Here is an 18,253-nt window from a genome sequence, read left to right as displayed (position 1 = left end):
CTTCTTGAGCCTCAATTTAGCAATATTGGTTTTTAAATAAATTTTCTAGAATTCCAAGCACCACAGAAGAGCTCGTCCCCACAGTCATGTGTAAAGGCTGAGGCCATATTTTGACTACAATAATCTATACATGATTATGAAATGTATGATTTAAATGACATAAAGAAAACAATGACAAATAAATATAATAAAATATATAATGACAGTTGTGGTCCCCAGGAGTCGTGTCACTGGTGTTACTGCGTAACAAAAAATCTCTTATTTTGAAATAAAAGTCACACTGATGACATCACTCGACTTCGTTTTACCTGTTTTCTGAGGATCTCTGAAGAAAAGCTCATGGTGAGTCCACTGAGTCTTTCAGTTATCAGAGATTTTCTCATTTGGCTCATGATTTCATATGGAGCTTTTAGCTGAAGTCACTGGTGTGACCGACTTTATTCTGAGGTAATTGTGGAAAAATAGAATACAAATAGATTAATTTACATATTTTAGTGGATATTCAATGATTGACAACATGTGGTTTGATGCTCTGCAGAAGCCATTTTGTAAAATGCATTGTTCATTAAAAATGTCTCTGGTGTTACCTTTATTATATGTAACACCAATGATGATCAGTAACACCAGTGACTCCTATGGAGAGACAGAAAAGTGGGCGTTTCTGTAGAATGACCCAGCTACTCAGGATGCTCTCTATAGTGCCTCAGTAGAAGGTGGTAAGGATGGTGGATGGGAGATGAGCTTTCCTTAACTTCCTTAGGAAACAGAGACGCTGCTGAGCTTTCTTGGCTATGAAGCTGGTGTTCAGGGTCCAGGTGAGGTTCTCCGATCGTGCTTGCAACGATCTCCACAGGGGAGTTGTTGATGGTGAGTGGAGAGTGGTCACTCAGTGCTCGCCTGAAGTCAACAACCATCTCCTTTGTCTTGTCTACATTCAGATGTAGGTTGTTGACTGTACACCAGTCTGTCTGTCACTGCCCCTCCTCTCTGTATGCTGACTCATGACTGGATTCAGCTAGATTTTCCCCTCAGGCCTTTAGAGCTATGAGGCTAGTATAGCTAGATGGCCATGTCTAAATAATCAAAACCTGTGTGGAGTTGTTCAGTAAGCTCTGATAGACTTGATTATGGGGTTTCTGACTCTGTATGACTCACTGTTATCTATTTATCTATAAACACGGACTAAGGTACGTTAGCATTGCTAAAAACAGTAGCATTTTGAAACCTGAATTTAGTCCATGTTTATAGCTAACAGTGTGTCATACAGTACCAGAAACCACATAATCAAGTCTATTAGAGATACTGAACAACTCCACACAGTTTGAGGTGAGTATGTGGTGATTTAGGCCTGCAGTTAGCACAATGCTAATTTGTAAAGTATATGCTTCCATTGCTCTTGAGCTACATTAGCCTCATAGCTACAGTGCAGAAACAAAGAAGCAAATTTCAGACACCAAACATGTCTTGATCTTGAGCTGATCAACTACATTTGGGGTAAGAGGCATAAATGTGCAGGATCTACTTTCCTGCCAAAATGTTGAGTCCACTTCACTGGCAAATTGCCAGATCTAAATTACCACCAAATTGCCAGATTTACTTTCCCAATCCACTTTCCTGCCAAACTGGCAGATCTACTTTATCATGCATTCTCTGAATCAGCTTTACTGCCAACTACTTCCACACTATATAACTATAACTCTATGAAAGGGTCTATAGAGAGAGAGCCCCACCCACTAACCCACCTTACCCAACCAACCAAACACACACACCCACAGCCCACAATAAACAAAGTTCAAAGCCTCAACACTAACCGCTCTATTCAGCCCATAGAATCACACTGAGCAGGACATGAAAGTGAACTAACACTGATAAGGATCAAAAATCCTGAAGAGGCGAGTGCAGCTGTTTCACACGGCCACTGCTTTAAGGCACCAGGCGTGACAGAAAGTCTTTTCCAGTTTCCAGTTTCTCGACCTGATTTACATTCTGCAGTTTCATACGTTAGCAGTCAAAAGACACACCTAAGCCCTACTGGAGCTGGATTAGTTTCACCAGAGAAGGTCTGGTAATGTATTATTTGCGTGATTCGACTGGCTGATTTGCATTGGATAAAGGATCTGTGTAATTTACCCAAATTGCCCAGACAAAACATCATTGCACAGACGTTAACATCAGCGTTACGCGACAGGCGGCACACATCTGAACAGTAGCAACACATTGTGCATCTAAATGCTGAATATGCCACCATTAAAGCCATGAAGCCTGAATTTAGTCCATGTTTATGGATAGCAGTGTGTTATGGAGTGTCCCAAACCACACAATCAAGTCTATTAGAGCAGCATTTCTCAACCGAGGCCCTGGAGACTCACTGCTCTGCACTTTTTTAGTGTTTCCATGCTTCCAGCACATCTGATCCAACTAATCAGCTCATTTTCAAGCCCTTACTGTGTTGAAAGTGGTGTGTTTAAGCAAGGAAAACACTGAAATTTGCAGGACAGTAGGCCTCCAGTCCCAAGGTTGAGAAACATGTACAAGAGATTACTGAACAACTCCACATGGTTGAGTATGTGATGATTTAGGCCTGCAGTTAGCACCATGTAGCCTACATTAGCCTCGTAGCTACAGTGCAAAACTAAAGAAGCAAACTTCAGACACCAAATTCGTCTTAGCTGATTGACTACATTGGGGTAAGGGAGAAGTGGGTACATTAGGTTTGTTATTAGCCATTAAAGCATTCAGATGAGGACTGATTAAAGATGAATTGGAAGAAATACATGAAAACAACCCAATATATTAAAAACATTAGAGCACTGGTCACCAACCCTCCTCATGGAACTAACCTGCATCTAATGTGCCACCCCCCCCCCTTTTACCATTCTTAAGGCATTATAAACATGGCTATATATATTTATAAAATGCATTACACATTATAGCCATGCTTATTATGCATTATGAATTGTTAACATAATGCATTATAAGTACGGTTCATAACAAATTATAAGAGCTCATAAGTTGTATTTGTCCACTCTAAGTAAAGTGAAGCGTAATGTACTAAAGCCTCCTCCAGTGTTAAGAGTGAGGCTTCAGGTTGAAGTATTACTGAAGGATTTACTGAAACACTAAAACATACACATTAAAGCACATTACAGGCTTCAAATGTCAGAGTTTAAACTAGTGCTGCCATCAGTGTTTTACCCACTGTGGGAAAGGTAATGTACACCACCGTTAGCTTGGCACCAACTTAACACTGCATATCCAATAGAATGCTAGCAGAGATTAGCATTACTGTACTGTAGTGTAGTGTTACAGAGTGAAGGGTTCTAACGCTTGACATTAGAACCAGTGAGGGAACAAATTACAATGACAGCAGTCTACTATCTCCCCTCTCCCTCTCCAGACCTTCAATCCACAATAACTTCACGCTCAGTGTGATGTCAGAGGGGGTTCAGGGGAGGGGCTGATGGGTACTTGGTTTGCTGTGATGTAATGTACCATGTAAAGTGAGACGCTGGATAAGAAAAGCACATTGTAGCAGTAATTCTAGGCTGGACAGCCTGTTTGGAGCATCTGAGTATTCAGGACTGAAGCCCTGAAGATGCAGCTTTAACAGCACCAGCGGCAAGAAATATAATACTGGAAATCCTGTAAATAAACTTTGTATTTGTCTTTACTTTACGCTCTCCAAGCTGGGACTGACCTCTTTGGCACTGACAGTATAACATGTTATTAACACTACTTATAATGCATTATATATATATAATACATTTGGCTATAAAGTGTAATTCATTCATATATACATACACACATATATAAAACCATGTTTATAATGCCTTATGGATGCTTACAAACGTGACATTCATAGAAAGTGTTACCGTAATTACTAACCACTAATGTAGTTGATCCAGCCAATCAAGGACTTCTGAAGAAGTTAATTAGCTGGAGCAGGAAGGTAGATCTCCAGGACCAGGGTTGCTGCATTGGAGGAAAATCTTATTATTGGCTGAACTCAGCAGTGCTGAACCCTGGTCCTGGAGATCTACCACCCTGCTGAGTTAGGCTCCAGCCCTAATCTAACACAACTGATCCAGGTAATGAAGGCTTTTAGGGGTATCTGAATATTAGAGCCGGGTGTTTTGGATCAGAACTGTCCAGGGTGGTAGATCTCCAGGACCAGGATTGAGCACCCCTGGCTTAACTGGTTAAACTGAGACAGAATTGAATGACCTGAAAATAAACTGAGCCTAACCCTGAGAGGAGAAACTGCTCTCTGCTCCCTCTACTGGCTGCTAATGGAAGTGATCTGAGGGCAGTTTCGAAGGAAAAAAAGAAAAAGGTTTGAATCCATGCTGGAAATTTGTTTTAAGGACAAAATATAAACAGCGAAGTTGATGCTTATGACTGAAATTCTTCAGAATGCTCCTCGAACCGTTAGTTTGTTTCTGATCCGGTGTGGTGTCTATGTTCTTGAGTGCTGTTGGAAGAGCATGTCAGGTGGTTCCTCATAAAGCTGCCTGAAAGAACAGCAAGAGTATGTAAAGCTAGGTCAAGACATAGTGGGGCTACTGTGTTATTTCATAGTCTTGATGTCTTCACTATCACTCTAAAATGTGCAAAATAGTTATCATGTAACAAGGAAAACTCTTTTATAAGCAGGCCTGACCAAACTTTTAACTGGAACTCTATGGCTTTTTAAAATATCATGGCGTTGACCCCTAGATAAGTCACAACACTCGAAAAGGACGCCTTTACTGGGGTACTGCCTGTTTTGAGAGATCCAGCCATACGTAAGTTCAAATGTGGGCTAGTTGTGAGTGTGTACTAAGCTCACACATGACTACACCAACATGGGTAGCACCACACAAACTAGCTTTGTCATTACTAAATATTTACATCTCCTCCCCAAAGCAGGACTTGGGGAAACCAATGGTAGATAACACTGAGAAGACCAGAAACATGACCTGACTTTTGATTGTCGCAACTGTAAGTTTAGGAGTTAGGGGTAGATGCCTCCCAATAGAAAGTGCCCTAAAAATGATGAGTTTAAATAGATCATAATATAATCTTTTATATATAATATAATCTTTATAATTTTTTAAATAGTGTTTTTTACTGTGAGGGTGCAGTCTAATTCAGTAGAATGCCCCATGTAGCTGTCATGTAGCAGTAAAGTGTTACTGTAGTTAAAGTCCTATTCAAGCAGGATTACTTTTACCAGAGGAGGTCCGGTATTGTAATCTGTTCTAGATTTGACCGGCTGATTCATACTGGATAAAGAATCTCTGTAATTTTCCTTACTAGCGTTGAAACATGTTTACCTCAGCATTATCTGACAGGCTCCACACTTCCAAACTATAACACGCTGTGTGGCTAACTGGCACATAGACTAGTATTCGGCTAGAGGTCTTCGTGGGACAGTTTTTAGGCCCGCTCCCACCCGCTCCTGCGAGATTTCACTCTGCTCCCGCCCACTCCCACAGAAAATCGTAATCATTTCTCCTGCTCCCGCCCACACAGTTCCACGCACATCCAATATCCAATAACTTACTTAAAGTACACGGTATATTTGTTTTTCCTGGACAGCATTCTGACTTTTGATTAGGCAAAAGTTTCAAGCCTGGCAGACCAGCTGGGAAATCAGTCTGCAGCACGGAATGTTTATTTCATCATGAATTACATAAAAATCGCCTTTTGACCTTTTTATACGGTTTTCTGTTTAATTTTCATTTATCTTCATAGCTTATTTCAGTGTATTTACCTGCGTGATGTGCGTGGCGCATGGAAAAAAATCTGCCTCGGGTCTATTTTCTAAATACTGCCCCGCTTCATTGCGGCATCTGGGACTCAATTCGAGCAGGACTACTGTTACTGAGGGAGTTTGGCAAATTATAGGAGGTAGTTTATAGAATTATTACTTAGCAAACTTGTAGAAACTACAGGCATGGCAGATTCGTACTAGACTAAAATCACAAAGCTTGACGATAATTGCTTAAATTACAGCACATCCACAGATGATACTAATCCTGCTCGAATAGGGCTTAAGATGTTCATTTAGTAAAACAAAGTCGGAAAATCTCTAAGCACAAACAAACATACACATAACTGGTGCAACCAAGTCCTTTTATTTGAATGTTTTATGTTTATGTTTATGCCGTTTGGCAGATCTTATCAAGAGTGACTTACAATTTTAATCATGTTTCAGAGGTTGGTGAATGTAGTGTTGGGAGTCTAGCCCAGCTGGTATAGTGTGGTGCTCTAGCCCAGCTGGAGAACTGAAGTGCATGAAAGGCAGCGTGTTATCCACTACGCTTTACAAACCACTGTTCACCATCATAACGTTAGGCTACTTTTGACATGAACTTGTTTATTTACTTTGTTTTGTTTTCTTTCTGGAGGTTGACGTTTCGAGGGATGTCTGTGTCTCGGCCTGATGGCGTCATCGGACGGTGTAAGATGATTCGGCACTCAAGAGACAAAAAGAACGAACCAAACCCTCAGAGGTAACAGTCACAAAACCAGAACTTCTTCCCTTGATCCTAAGTATGTAGCTATTAGTGCCACTTTACTGTACTGTGTACATATCACCTGATTGCGTAGCCTGTGTTATGACCTGTCTAGGGGTTTGAGATGATCATAACAAAAAAAAATGACAAAAGAGAGCCAGTTGACGTTTAAACAGGTCAAATCGTGTTATTTTCTCTTTATGCTGCTCTTTTGTACATACGACAGAGGAGAACGTCAGAGTGGGCATGCGCCAAAACAATAAACATAACCAGCCTAGCTAGAGATGTTAGAGAACTAACTTACCTACGCTAACATAAAGAAACAAAAGTACAGTCAGTCTTTCCTAACTCCCTAACTATACCAAAAACAGGAGAAAACAAGATCAAAAGAAATGGCACCCACTCCTACAACCTGGTCGGCATAAGAGTGAACATTTACAGAGACAGATCATGAGCTTACAGTTTAACTGCAGAGATAACTGGGTATGGAACAAGAGGTAAAGCTAAGCTATTTCATTTGGGAGGAGAGCAGACAATCGCTAGCAATAAAACAAACAAGCTGAGCTGCGGTTTGGATCTAAAAACAATCGCTCCAAGCCGCCATGGAGGAAAGCCTCGATGACATCCGGCGCAGCCGTCGAAGATATACGCCGTGCAATTTCAGCCAGCCAATCAGATGCAATTTCGTTACGGGACTCCAGGCAATCACACGCACAAGTGGGCGGGTTCCTAATAAGCGAGAGTATAAGAGAGAGAGAGAGAGAGAAAGAACGAAAGGGAAGCAAGCAAAACAAAACATACGTCCTATGGACGTAACAGCCTGATATGCAGAAGGAAGGATATTTACATATATTTTTCTAAATATTTGTCAAGCTTGTATATTACCAGCCGTTTGAAAACGTTTTAAACACCCCAATCTAATTACGTTTCAAATTTCTAAGTAAGAAAAAACTCTGGCATTTTTTTCTCTGTAGAGGAACATTTTCATTTTGAAAATCAACAAAACATGGAATTTGCCCTGGGGTGTCTAAACTCTTGCATACAAATGTACTGCATACTGTCTTTCATGCAAATATAAATATATTTCAATATACACCGATCAGGCATAATATAATGACCACCTCCTTGTTTCTACGCTTATTGTCCATTTTATCAGCTCCACTTACTATATAGGTGCACTTTGTAGTTCTACAGTTACAGACTGTAGTCCATCTGTTTCTCTGCATACTTTGTTAGCCCCCTTTTACCCTGTTCTTCAGTGGTCAGGACCCCCATGGACCCTCACAGAGCAGGTACTGTTCTGGATCAGACACAGCAGTGCAGTAATACTGACGTGGTGGTGGTGTGTTAGTGTGTGTTGTGCTGGTACAAGTAGATCAGACACAGCAGTGCTGCTGAAGTTTTTGAACTCTGTGTCCACTCACTGTCCACTCTATTAGACACTCCTACCTTGTCAGTCCACCTTGTAGATGTGAAGTCAGAGACGATAGCTCAGCTGCTGCTGCACAGTTTGTGTTGGTCATCCTCTAGTCCTTCATCAGTGGTCACAGGTCGCTGTTGGCTGGACATTTTTGTTGGTGGACTATTCTCAGTCCAGCAGTGACACTGAGGTGTTTAAAAACTCCAGCAGCACTGCTGTGTCTGATCCACTCAGACCAGCGCAACACACACTAACACACCACCACCACATCAGTGTTACTGCAGTGCTGAGAATGAGTTTAGCATATTGGAAAAAACCTCTAAATAAAGTTTTTGCGCAGGCCACATTTTATGTTTCATTTCCCCCCAAGATATTAAATTTAACAAATAACCAGTAAAAGTGCATTAAAATGTGCAGAGGTGTGTTCTCTGTAGAGGATGCGTCGACTTATTCTCACGTAGAAAATCAACAACAGCATGCAGTCCGACCGGTCGTGAAGGCCCTTCCCTCACAGTGTGCTTCATTTTCGCAGGTTTGACAGAATCGCTCACACGAGACAAACCATGGACAGTGACGGCATCAACAGCCTGACCTACAGAGTGGTGAGGACAGAGAAGGACAAGCTGTTCACCAAAATCACAGTGGACATCGGCAAGCCTTGATCTTCTGCTGGCCTTCAGAGTTCTTACGGTTGCTTTAAGCCACTTGGCGGAGTAACTGTGGAGCGCTACAGCACGGGAGCTGTCATTTTCTAGACGGAAACGTATTTGAATGTCCGTGAAGGAGGACCTCAAACTGTCTTCATGATGCAGTCCAAATGGAAACTAACCAAAATCCTACTCAGACACATTCGCTGAGCGAAGCCAACGGTGTCCTGATCCAGTTCTGGAGCACCGCAGCACTACTTAGCAGAGCTTTAGTTATAATGTGTGACTGAAGGGAGCAAAAATAGAGAGATGGTAACGTTAGCGTGAGCTACTTAACCAGCTGGGTTGATCTCAGTGAAGATATTGTTCATTTATGACCAAAGAAACTGTCCATTCATGGTTAAAGGCGAAAAAAATACAATATTATAGCATTACACCAGCTGCTTAGCTAGCTAGTACGATCTTAGTAAACAAACTGGAACGGCACTAGCATACATGCTAATAATATTTAGCATTAGCTACTTAGCTTGGCTCGGTTTCCCAAAAACATCTCAGTGTAAGGATGGCTCTTAAATGGTAGAGCGAGCATCACACCGAACACTCTCTCTACCGGTTAAGCCAGTCTTTACACTAAGATGCTTTTGGGAAACGGTTCCTTGTACATTTATAATTGTAGGGGACTAAAGTGGAAAGGGAAAGGTGTTAGCGTGCATGCTAATAACATAAGCATTAGCTCCTTTGCTAGGAGCAAAGGGGTTTCAGGGTCCTCCAAGCAGACCAGCATACATGCTAGCATACATGCTAATAATAATAGTGAGACCAAAGAGACTGTTCATTTAACACTGGAGGAAGAAAAAAATAATATTGTTGGCATTAGCTGCATGGCTAGCTAGCATGATCTTAGTAAAGAGGCTATGCATTTATGATCGGTGCGGGAAAAAAAGATGAAATGGGTCCTAAAATGTGTGCTTTTTTCTTTCTTTCTTTCTTTTTTTCATGATTTATACCTTAGCTTTACACAGGGGATCAAATCGGGTTCTTTCCGGTTCTTTTCTGTCACCTAACATCTGATTCAGCTCAGATAACCATTCCGGTTCTGTAGGAGCTGATTCAGGCTGTCTTAGAACAAGGAAAACAGCTAAACTGTGCAGTTTAGTGCTAAACCAGAAATGTTTTTTTGGAAGTTTTGCTTTCTAACATATAAAAACCATCTAAGCCTTTTGGTGCTGTTAACCTGAAGTGTTGAGGAACTCACCCAAACTAAACTGATCAAACTAAACTGACCAAAGAGAGAGTTCAGACTAAACAGGTCAAAAACAAAAGCGAGTACATTTAAAATGCTGCACTGTAGCACCCCTTTCAGCCAATCAGGCTCATCTCGCTTGCCTGAATAGACCAGCAGCATTTAGCGTTTAGGCTCAACCCAAACCATGTCACCGAATCCAAAATTGACCCGAGCTTGATAAAATTCTGCCCAGAACTGACCCAGACAGGCCCATAATCACCCAAAGTGCTGAATAGAACCTGTCATTTTGACCGGTAGCGCTGGTTACCTTACCTAACAGAAGTTGCTGCATGGTAAGAAGTTAGCGCATAAATAAATGGAATAAAACATATCCCTTTAAAACAATCCCAAATCAAGTTTACACTGATTCTGGATTATTTTAAACACAGATTTCTCAAGTTTGAATTCATCAAGCAATGCTTGCACATGACATACCAGCTTTTAGTCTGGTAAAACGTTCTCTAAGGGACTGTTCTGAGTTCTGAGAACCTGAATGTAAAATCTGAGCCCAACACATATTCAGGAAATGACGTGGGCACTCGGGTCCCGTCGGATTTGGACAAATATTTCAAGCTCTACCAAAACTTTGCGGCTCTACGGCTCACTGCTCAGTCTGCATGTTTTAGCCCAGGATCGGAATAAGTGCTTGGACCCCTAATGAACCCAGTTCTAGCTGATATCTGCCGTTTGTTGGGCTGCGTCGGACAGGCGAATTCTTCACAGTGCAGTGACTCTTCTGAAACACTCAGGGATCAAGAACTCTGCCTTGACCTTTTCTCTAAAGGAGAGGAAGACCAGCCTTCCTGTGAGACTGAAAAGGAAGAACCCGGCGAAAGAGTTGAAAGTCAATCAAAAGGAATATAAACATGTGACTGGAAGTGTTGTTGCTGGCGACAGGCCTAACAGGAAAAGAGGAAAGCAGTGCCTGTGGGGCTGAGCTGGCTGGTCAGCTTTTCTGCTGCTGCTGCAGTCTGGGATGACCTCTTGAATCAAACTAGGACTGACCTGCGGACTCATCAGTACTCCTCACTCCCTGATGCTCTCCATTGAGAACATCTGCTTATACTCACCTCATTAGAGACAGATTGCGTTGCTTTTTCAAAAATAGCATAAGTCACTTGTTATGAGGAAAAGATTTTCCATCAGTTTGATGTCATTTGCCTAATTTGGACAGGATTAAAAGTACATGGGGTCCTAGGGCAATTTCCTTTTTCGAAGGTGCTGCTGAATGACTGTATCTTGTCCAGGCCGTGTCGTTTTCCTCTCTCCACCCCTGAGAAAATTAGAGGCCAAATTGCCTACTGTTTTTCGCTAAACTCAGCAGTGCTCCGGTCATTTTAGTCCCATCCAGAGACACATTTGCATGGTTTTCCAGGCAAAAAAAAAGGGTTTTGACCGCTGCTACTCACCATATTTAGTCTCCTAGCATGCATATCTATAGTAAACACTTCGCAAATTGCGAAACGATGGATGCTGGGGAAAAAAACGAGTCACCTACTTTAAATTACAGGGGATCTCCAATGATTTGTTCATTGTAGAGGCTTAGATTTCTTTACAGAGGTGGTGAGAGGAACCAGGGCCATGTCTACAACACAAATACAGTCACTATCCAAAACCACCAGTGAACCTACACGTGTCTTCTGAGTTTTATGTGATGGGAAAATAGTGGTAAATCTGAAAAACACAAGTTTTCTTTTGGGACTATTTTGCCTCACAACACCCTGCATGTACCCCTCCACCATGACTGTGGTTAAAGACATGTTTTAGGTGAGAATTTTCTCAAAACTAATGTAAAACAGTGTCTCAGACATCTGGCAGTATATTTATAACCATTTCACGTAATAAATTGGAGCTTTTAGAGGTGGCTGTCTGGTTCCCATCACCACCACTGTGAACAGTTCTGATGGTCGGTTGAGCGTTTCACCTCAACCCCTTCTGAATGATTTTGTTCACATGTTTTTGACAGAATTATGCAAATTGTTTTGGAAAATCTGTGAAATTCCTCTTTAATATCATCAACCTTATAAATCTGTGTTCATAGAAAATACAACCCACTAGAAACTTTTAAAATTGATTTTAATGCCATCCGGATTTTGTGCAAGTTTAATTGCCGAGGAGGCGTTGATGAATGAGATCCGAAAAGGAGCACTGTAAAATCAGAGGACGTGTAGCTTCACTGTTTGGGTAAAAAAAAGGTCTTATCACTAACATCGTAATGAAATCTGAATCGGTACACTTCTCTAGAATCAACTTTGTTTATTTCTCAACATGCAAACATGCTGAAACTTAAAAAAACTGGTGGAATTCATGTTTAATCAACCACGCTTAGATGTTCACTGCAAATCATGATGTCTTAGCAAGAGAAAACATTTTATATGTAGTCAATATATCTAATATTTCTGATTATGGGTTTGCTGTAAAAATATTACAAGATTATTCAACCTTTTTCCACACATTTGTACTTGTTTTTAGTGATTATATGCAGTGAAAGTGTCCTATTCCACTGGTAGATGTTTCAAGAAGTGATGCAGATAATTGTGTTTGTTCTAAGCAACATCTGCCAGTGGAATAAGACATTTTTATAAGACAAAACAACTTAAAACAAGTAAAAATGTCTAGAAATAAGTTTGATAAGCTTCTAATATTCTTACAACAATCTCAAAATTAGAAATATTGAAGTCTCAGGGAACTAAAAAGTCAGTGGCTCCCAGTCTGAGGGATTGCAGACTGTATATTCCAGTTAAATATGAAACCCCCTATCAGCCAAAATATGTTTGTTGTCGGGAGAATTGCCGGGAGAATTGCCAGTGGGCTGGTAGCGTTTTGGGTCGCTTACTGTGAGCCAATGTAACTATATACTCACACATATAAGGACAAGAACGCTCAGACAAACTGGAAAGTCCAGTCCAGCTGTGCTGATCTACAACAAAACACGCATGGTGTCTCGGAAGCATCGGAAGCTGGTGCTAATCTTCACCCTCCCAGCTTATCAGTGTTGAGAGATAACTTGGGAAGAAATTGGGGGAAAAATAAGAAAAGCTTGTGCACCAGTTAGCATTGTTGCTTCAAACTGTGTGGAGCTGATTATTAATCTCCGGTAAACCTCCAGTAAATGACACGCTGTTGTCTATAAACATGGACTAAAGTAGATAAAATTCCAGCCTCGTAGCTCCAGTGCAAAAATAAGGCAGCAAACATCAGACACCAAACACGTCTTGGCTGATCAACCACATTTGGCGTGAGGGTTTTTCACCAAAAAACTACTGCTTTAAAATATCTACAGACTATTACAGGCCTTTTAATGTGTTTGTGTTACTGCAATATCGTTCACACTTTAAACTGTATAACTGATCTGGGAACTGCTGTTAAACTCACTGAACACCAGCAAACTGTAAGGCACTTTATATATATATGATCATTTATTAACGAGTAAATCGCTGTTGTTGGAAGAAAATCTTATGTTTTTCAGTTTTTGATATAATTTGAAAAAACATGTTACCCTTTACGTTGTGTGTATATTTCATAATGAATGGACTAAAAGAAACAGCCCAAAACTGCTTGGGAAAAATTCTGGTTCCATTGACTTACATTATAAGTTAAGTAGGTTTTTTCCTTCTCCGGTAAAGTTACCATTTTGGAGATACGAGGTTTTAGCAAATGCTTTTACTATCCATTGTAAGATTCTGTGAAATGCCTTTTTGTACATTGTGTGTTTTATGGGGAAACGTGCACTGAAGTGATTCATGGAAATAATAATGAATGAAATGGTTCACGCCTTTGTGTTGCTCATCGTTTTTGTGAACAAATCTGAATGACGTCGGGATATTAGGGTCCGTTTTGTGGAACATCAGAATCGGAAACGTTTTATTGGTCTTGTAAATTCGATTTTTTTGCCAATCTATTGCTTTAATCCACTATAACCCTGCTGTACTGGACAGATGTATTTCACTCTGACCAATAAAGGCCGAAACAGGGAATACGCCAGCCAAAGGTGACAGCACAACTCATTTGTTTGTTTTGTTTGTCTATTATAATGTGACCTCAGTGACCAGTCTGAGCCAGGGTAACAAAAAAACCGAGGCTCGCATTCCAGAGAAATCCGGAATTTACACAAACGGTGGGAAGACTGGAGACCAAAGACCAGTGCTGCCTGTGTTGTGTGTATGTATGTTTTATCCGCGTCTTTTCCTGTCTGAAAACAGTTTTTTTTTTCTGTTCTGGACTTTTCTGACGGGAGGGAAAAACCCATTTATATCGCCACATCCTTCCTATGACCTCGTATTCTACTAGCATTAGTCATTATGACTGCTGGAATTCACTCTGAGGCCTTTTCTCACGCTGGCTGCCATCGTTTCAGACCAGCACAGCTTCAAATGACTTAGCTAGCTATTCACCAAGCCACAAGTCAGCTTACAGCATGCACAAGCCTACTACCTAGCGAGTTACATGAAACCCGATCAATCAACCCTTAGACATTAGCAGGGCTAATAGTTAAACAAATCAGGTTATGTTGAGTGGTGTTTATGGTTAATGTCGTTTATGCAGGGATTCAGTTTGACTTTGAAAGGTGGTGGAACTTTTCCTAAGTTTGCTAAAGCTAGCTTGTAGCTATTACAGCAAACAAGGGTACAGAAATGTAGCTAGCTAGCTACCAAGCCACAAGTTAGCATATCGCTGTTGTTGGAACAAAACCTTGTATCTCCATTTTTGTTGTTTTTCAGTTTTTGACATAATTTGAAAGTGTCTGTTGTTCTTTATATCGTGTGTAAATTTCATGATGAATGAACTAAAAGAAACGGCCCAAAGTGACTTGGAAAAAAGTCTGGTTCCATTGACTTACATTAAAAGTAAAGTATGTTTTTTCCTTCTCCTGTAAAGTCACCATTTTGGAGATACGAGGTTTTGCTCCGACAGCAGCGACATGTACATTCTGAGCCAGCTAACTAGCCAGATAAGTCTGTTTTCACATAACCTAATTCTTTGTGAACATTAGAAGGGCTTAGTTAAAGGGATCCAGTTTCTTTTTGAGTGGTGTTTAACCTCTTATTGAGGGGTATATTTTGGTTTGTCCATCTGAATTTACATGACCAAATCGTAAGACAAATTATTCAGTAACTGCATGAAATAAATGTAGATTTTTATTTTATTTATTTATTTTTTTGTAAAAGCTCCCCTCAAATTAACAGAACATGTGTTTTATGATCACACATATTGCTGTATGCTTACAATTTACTGCTGAAAGCCAAAAATCTCAGACGCTCTTTGTATTATTTTATAAAAATTATTTTTACAGAGCAGATCACTGAAGAGACGCCATCTGTTTATAGTTTATAGCCCAGATTTGTGGAAAAATGGGTCGACTTTCAGTAGAAAAAAAACTTGTTCAGCTTCTTTTATTATAAGGGCTTAAAATTACATCACCCATCTATTTGACTGGAAAGAAGACAGTTTCAGCTCTCATATGACCCCCACCTTTAGAATGTAGCTTATGAAATATGAAAGTTATGAAGAATATGACGAAGTGTGTTTTGGAACCACCGGTGGTCTCAAGGAGTTGAAAAGGTTAATGTAGTTTATGCAGGGATTCAGTTTGACTTTGAAAGGTGGTGGAACTTCTAAGTTTGCTAAAGCTAGCTTGTAGCTATTATAGCAAACAAGGGTACAGAAACGGACTTAGCTAGTTAGCTACCAAGCCACAAGTTACCATATGTACATTCTGAGCCAGCTAACTAGCCAGATAAGCCAGTTTTCACATAAAGTAATTCTTTGTGAACATTAGAAGGGCTGAGTTTCCTTCTGAGTGGTGTTTATGGCTAATCTAGTTTATGCAGGGATTCAGTTTGATTTTGAGGTGGTGGAACTTTTCCTAAATCTGCTAAAGTTAGCTCACATAGCTACTGAAGCCAGCTAGAGGTTCAGAATTTGGCTTAGCTGGCTAGTTTTTCACTTAAAGTGACAAATGTGGACATTGTGACCTCTGAATTAAAGCTAAAACCAAGCTTGGGTAGGTAAACTCAACTTGACAATGAACTCTACTCAGATAAACTTGATTAGTGCTTGATTAGCACTTCATTAGCGCCTTCATTTGTCCTGTTAGACATGAAGTCCTATTTTCAGATGTAGTGATGGTGAATATGGTTAATGTTTTAGTTCAGTCTCACTAGAACAAGAAGACCTCTTCGTAAATAGATAGGTGCCATTTTTTCCCCTTCGAAGTTACCTAGAGGGCACCAGAACATCTTACCAGATCTTTCCAGTCCAGTTTATATCCTGAATTTATGGTTTCTTGAGGAACAATGTCAAATAATTTCATGAATAAAGACCATCTCAAATGCTTTACTCGTTTATTTGAGACACAAGATGCCTTGGGAGAGAATCAGCAGGTGCCATCCCTCTTGACTAAAATGTCCATTTTGGTTTTTCTAGAAAAAAGCAGAGAAAAAGAGAGTTTAAATATACCCACATAAGAAAGTCCAGGTCTAAGCTCTTTTTCTCTATGGGAAAAAGCGTTGTTTTTGAAAGTCATCACTATTGTGGCCTAAAACTGCCAAAGCCTGTAAACGGCCACGTTTAACAAAGCTAGCTTGTTTGTGTGGGGTATTTTGGTGTGTTACAATATTAGTTTGATGCATAGTAGCATTAGCTTGCATGTAGCAATATTCAAATTTTGCATTTTTAATGATCTTGTAATTCAGAGGATCCAAAAACTCTACTCATTTTGCCCATAAAGGAAGGTGGCTTAGACCCAGAGTTCCTTATATGGGCCTAACACCAACTATAAAATGATGTAAAGGTCCATTTATGCTATTGATCCACAATGCAAATTCCCATGTCAAAGGTCACCAAAGTTTTGCAGGCAACATTTTATTACTGTTCCTCGACTGCACCACTTTCCATTGAAATGAATGTAATATAGTGTGATGTGAAGTCACTCACAGTCTCTGCACACACAGCGCACACTCGTTGGCGTACGTGTTTCCATCTGAACCGCACACAGGAACCAGGTTCATGGGACACGCCAGGATTTCAGCCAAATCGCTGCACGAAGGCTGTAGAACACATAAACGCTCTGTTGTGGAGTGACTGTCAGAATGGTTCACAGTGGTGGTGATAGGAACCAGACATCCACCTCTAAAATCTCCCTCACAGAAAGTTATTACATGAAATGGTTATGAATTCACTGCCTGATGTCTGAGACACTGTTTTACATAAGTTTTGAGAAGATTTTGGCCTTCAAATCTATTCGTGGTGGAGGGATACATGCAGGGTGTTGTGAGGCAAAATAGTCCCCGAAGAATTTTTTTCAGATTTTCCACTATTTTACCATCAACATTCCAGATAAAACCCAGAAGACTTGTGTAGGTTCACTGGTGGTTTTGGATAGTAAATAAAGTGGCTCTATTTGTGTTGTAGACATGGTGACCCCTGGTTCCTATCACCACCGCTGTAAAGAAATCTGAACCATTTCACACCAACCCACTCTGAATGACTCTGTTTACAGCTCAACCACTGACAGCAACATTCTTCCATTGTACATTGCTTTCCTTCTTTGTTTCTGGTCTTTTCATGTTCACAGTGCACAGCTGACACTGTCTGAATACACATGTAATCCGACTCATGTGCATGTAGAGGCGGTTGAAGCTGTTTCTGAACCTGAACAAACCAGTCTGTAGTCAAGCACATGGAAAAAGCTGGACCTAGACAAAAACCAGCGTACAAAAAAGCCTTGATCACTCACCTTTCTGCCAGTAGGCCCCGACCCCTCCGACCCTGAAGGCATTTAAAGCTTCTTATTACTACACTTAAGATTATTACATACATTACAAACCTCATTAAATGAGTATATATGAAATATACTACCTGCAACGAGGAGGATCAACACGCAGAACACGAACGCGGACATTGTGAAGCAGTGTCTGTTACGCAGTGCTCACATGGAGATTTATAGCTAACCGCACTGAGAACTCCCACACCTGAGCACACAGTGCACATAAAACAGCAGGATCCTCTCCACCCTAACTGATAAGAAGGTTTATCGCAGTGTGGTCATGAAGCACCAGCACTCTGACTCAAATACTCAGGGAGGATATTTAATATTTAAATTAAATTCATTACAGGCGTAATTTGTAGGTGTTTGGGGTCCCATCCTGGCTGGCTACTGTAGTGTTGGCTAACTGCTAACTCACACACCTTAGCCATGCTAATGCTAGCTTCAATAGCTTAGATATAGATACCTAGATGCTGCGTTGGGTCCAGACAGGCACGACAACGGTGCCGCCATTTTGGGGAAGTCAACATCGCTGTTGGACTGCATTCAGTAACATTACAGAGCGGCAGTTTAAGAAACATACTGTCCAAAATTACATTATTTCAGGAATGTTACACTCAGAAAGCAGAAGAA

The 18,253-nt window shown here is 40.6% G+C and overlaps 2 protein-coding genes across 2 annotated transcripts in view; one reads left to right on the top strand and one right to left on the bottom strand.

Moving 5' to 3' along the window:
- Positions 1-13,387, top strand: part of b4galt1 (UDP-Gal:betaGlcNAc beta 1,4- galactosyltransferase, polypeptide 1) — a 34,326-nt gene extending 20,939 nt beyond the window's left edge. The window contains exons 5-6 of the mRNA XM_036583608.1: positions 6,393-6,497; positions 8,453-13,387. Coding sequence (XP_036439501.1) covers positions 6,393-6,497; positions 8,453-8,582 — 235 coding nt within the window. The 3' untranslated portion in view covers positions 8,583-13,387. The remainder of the gene's footprint in view (positions 1-6,392; positions 6,498-8,452) is intronic.
- Positions 13,388-16,179: 2,792 nt separating this feature from the next.
- On the bottom strand, positions 16,180-17,881 carry spink4 (serine peptidase inhibitor, Kazal type 4). The gene is made up of 4 exons (XM_036583626.1): positions 17,713-17,881; positions 17,591-17,622; positions 16,789-16,901; positions 16,180-16,274 (listed from the first exon to the last, which is right to left on the bottom strand). Exons 1-4 carry the CDS (start codon positions 17,753-17,755, stop codon positions 16,229-16,231), a joined length of 234 nt encoding a protein of 77 aa, XP_036439519.1. The 5' UTR covers positions 17,756-17,881; the 3' UTR covers positions 16,180-16,228.
- Positions 17,882-18,253: the final 372 nt, after the last annotated feature.

This window comes from Colossoma macropomum, unplaced genomic scaffold (assembly GCF_904425465.1).
Source record: "Colossoma macropomum unplaced genomic scaffold, Colossoma_macropomum, whole genome shotgun sequence".
NCBI lineage: Eukaryota > Metazoa > Chordata > Actinopteri > Characiformes > Serrasalmidae > Colossoma > Colossoma macropomum.
The sequence above is the reverse complement of the archived record's forward strand: the minus strand, read 5'-3'. Positions and strand labels throughout refer to the sequence as shown.

Excerpts from the sequence above, each read along its gene's own strand:
- spink4 (XM_036583626.1), bottom strand. The coding sequence starts at position 17,755 with ATGTCCGCGTTCGTGTTCTGCGTGTTGATCCTCCTCGTTGCAG. Across the intron at positions 17,623-17,712 it reads GTTGATCCTCCTCGTTGCAG|GGTCGGAGGGGTCGGGGCCT; the intron begins GTAGTATATTTC and ends AAATGCCTTCAG. Across the intron at positions 16,902-17,590 it reads CGGGGCCTACTGGCAGAAAG|CCTTCGTGCAGCGATTTGGC; the intron begins GTGAGTGATCAA and ends TGTGTTCTACAG.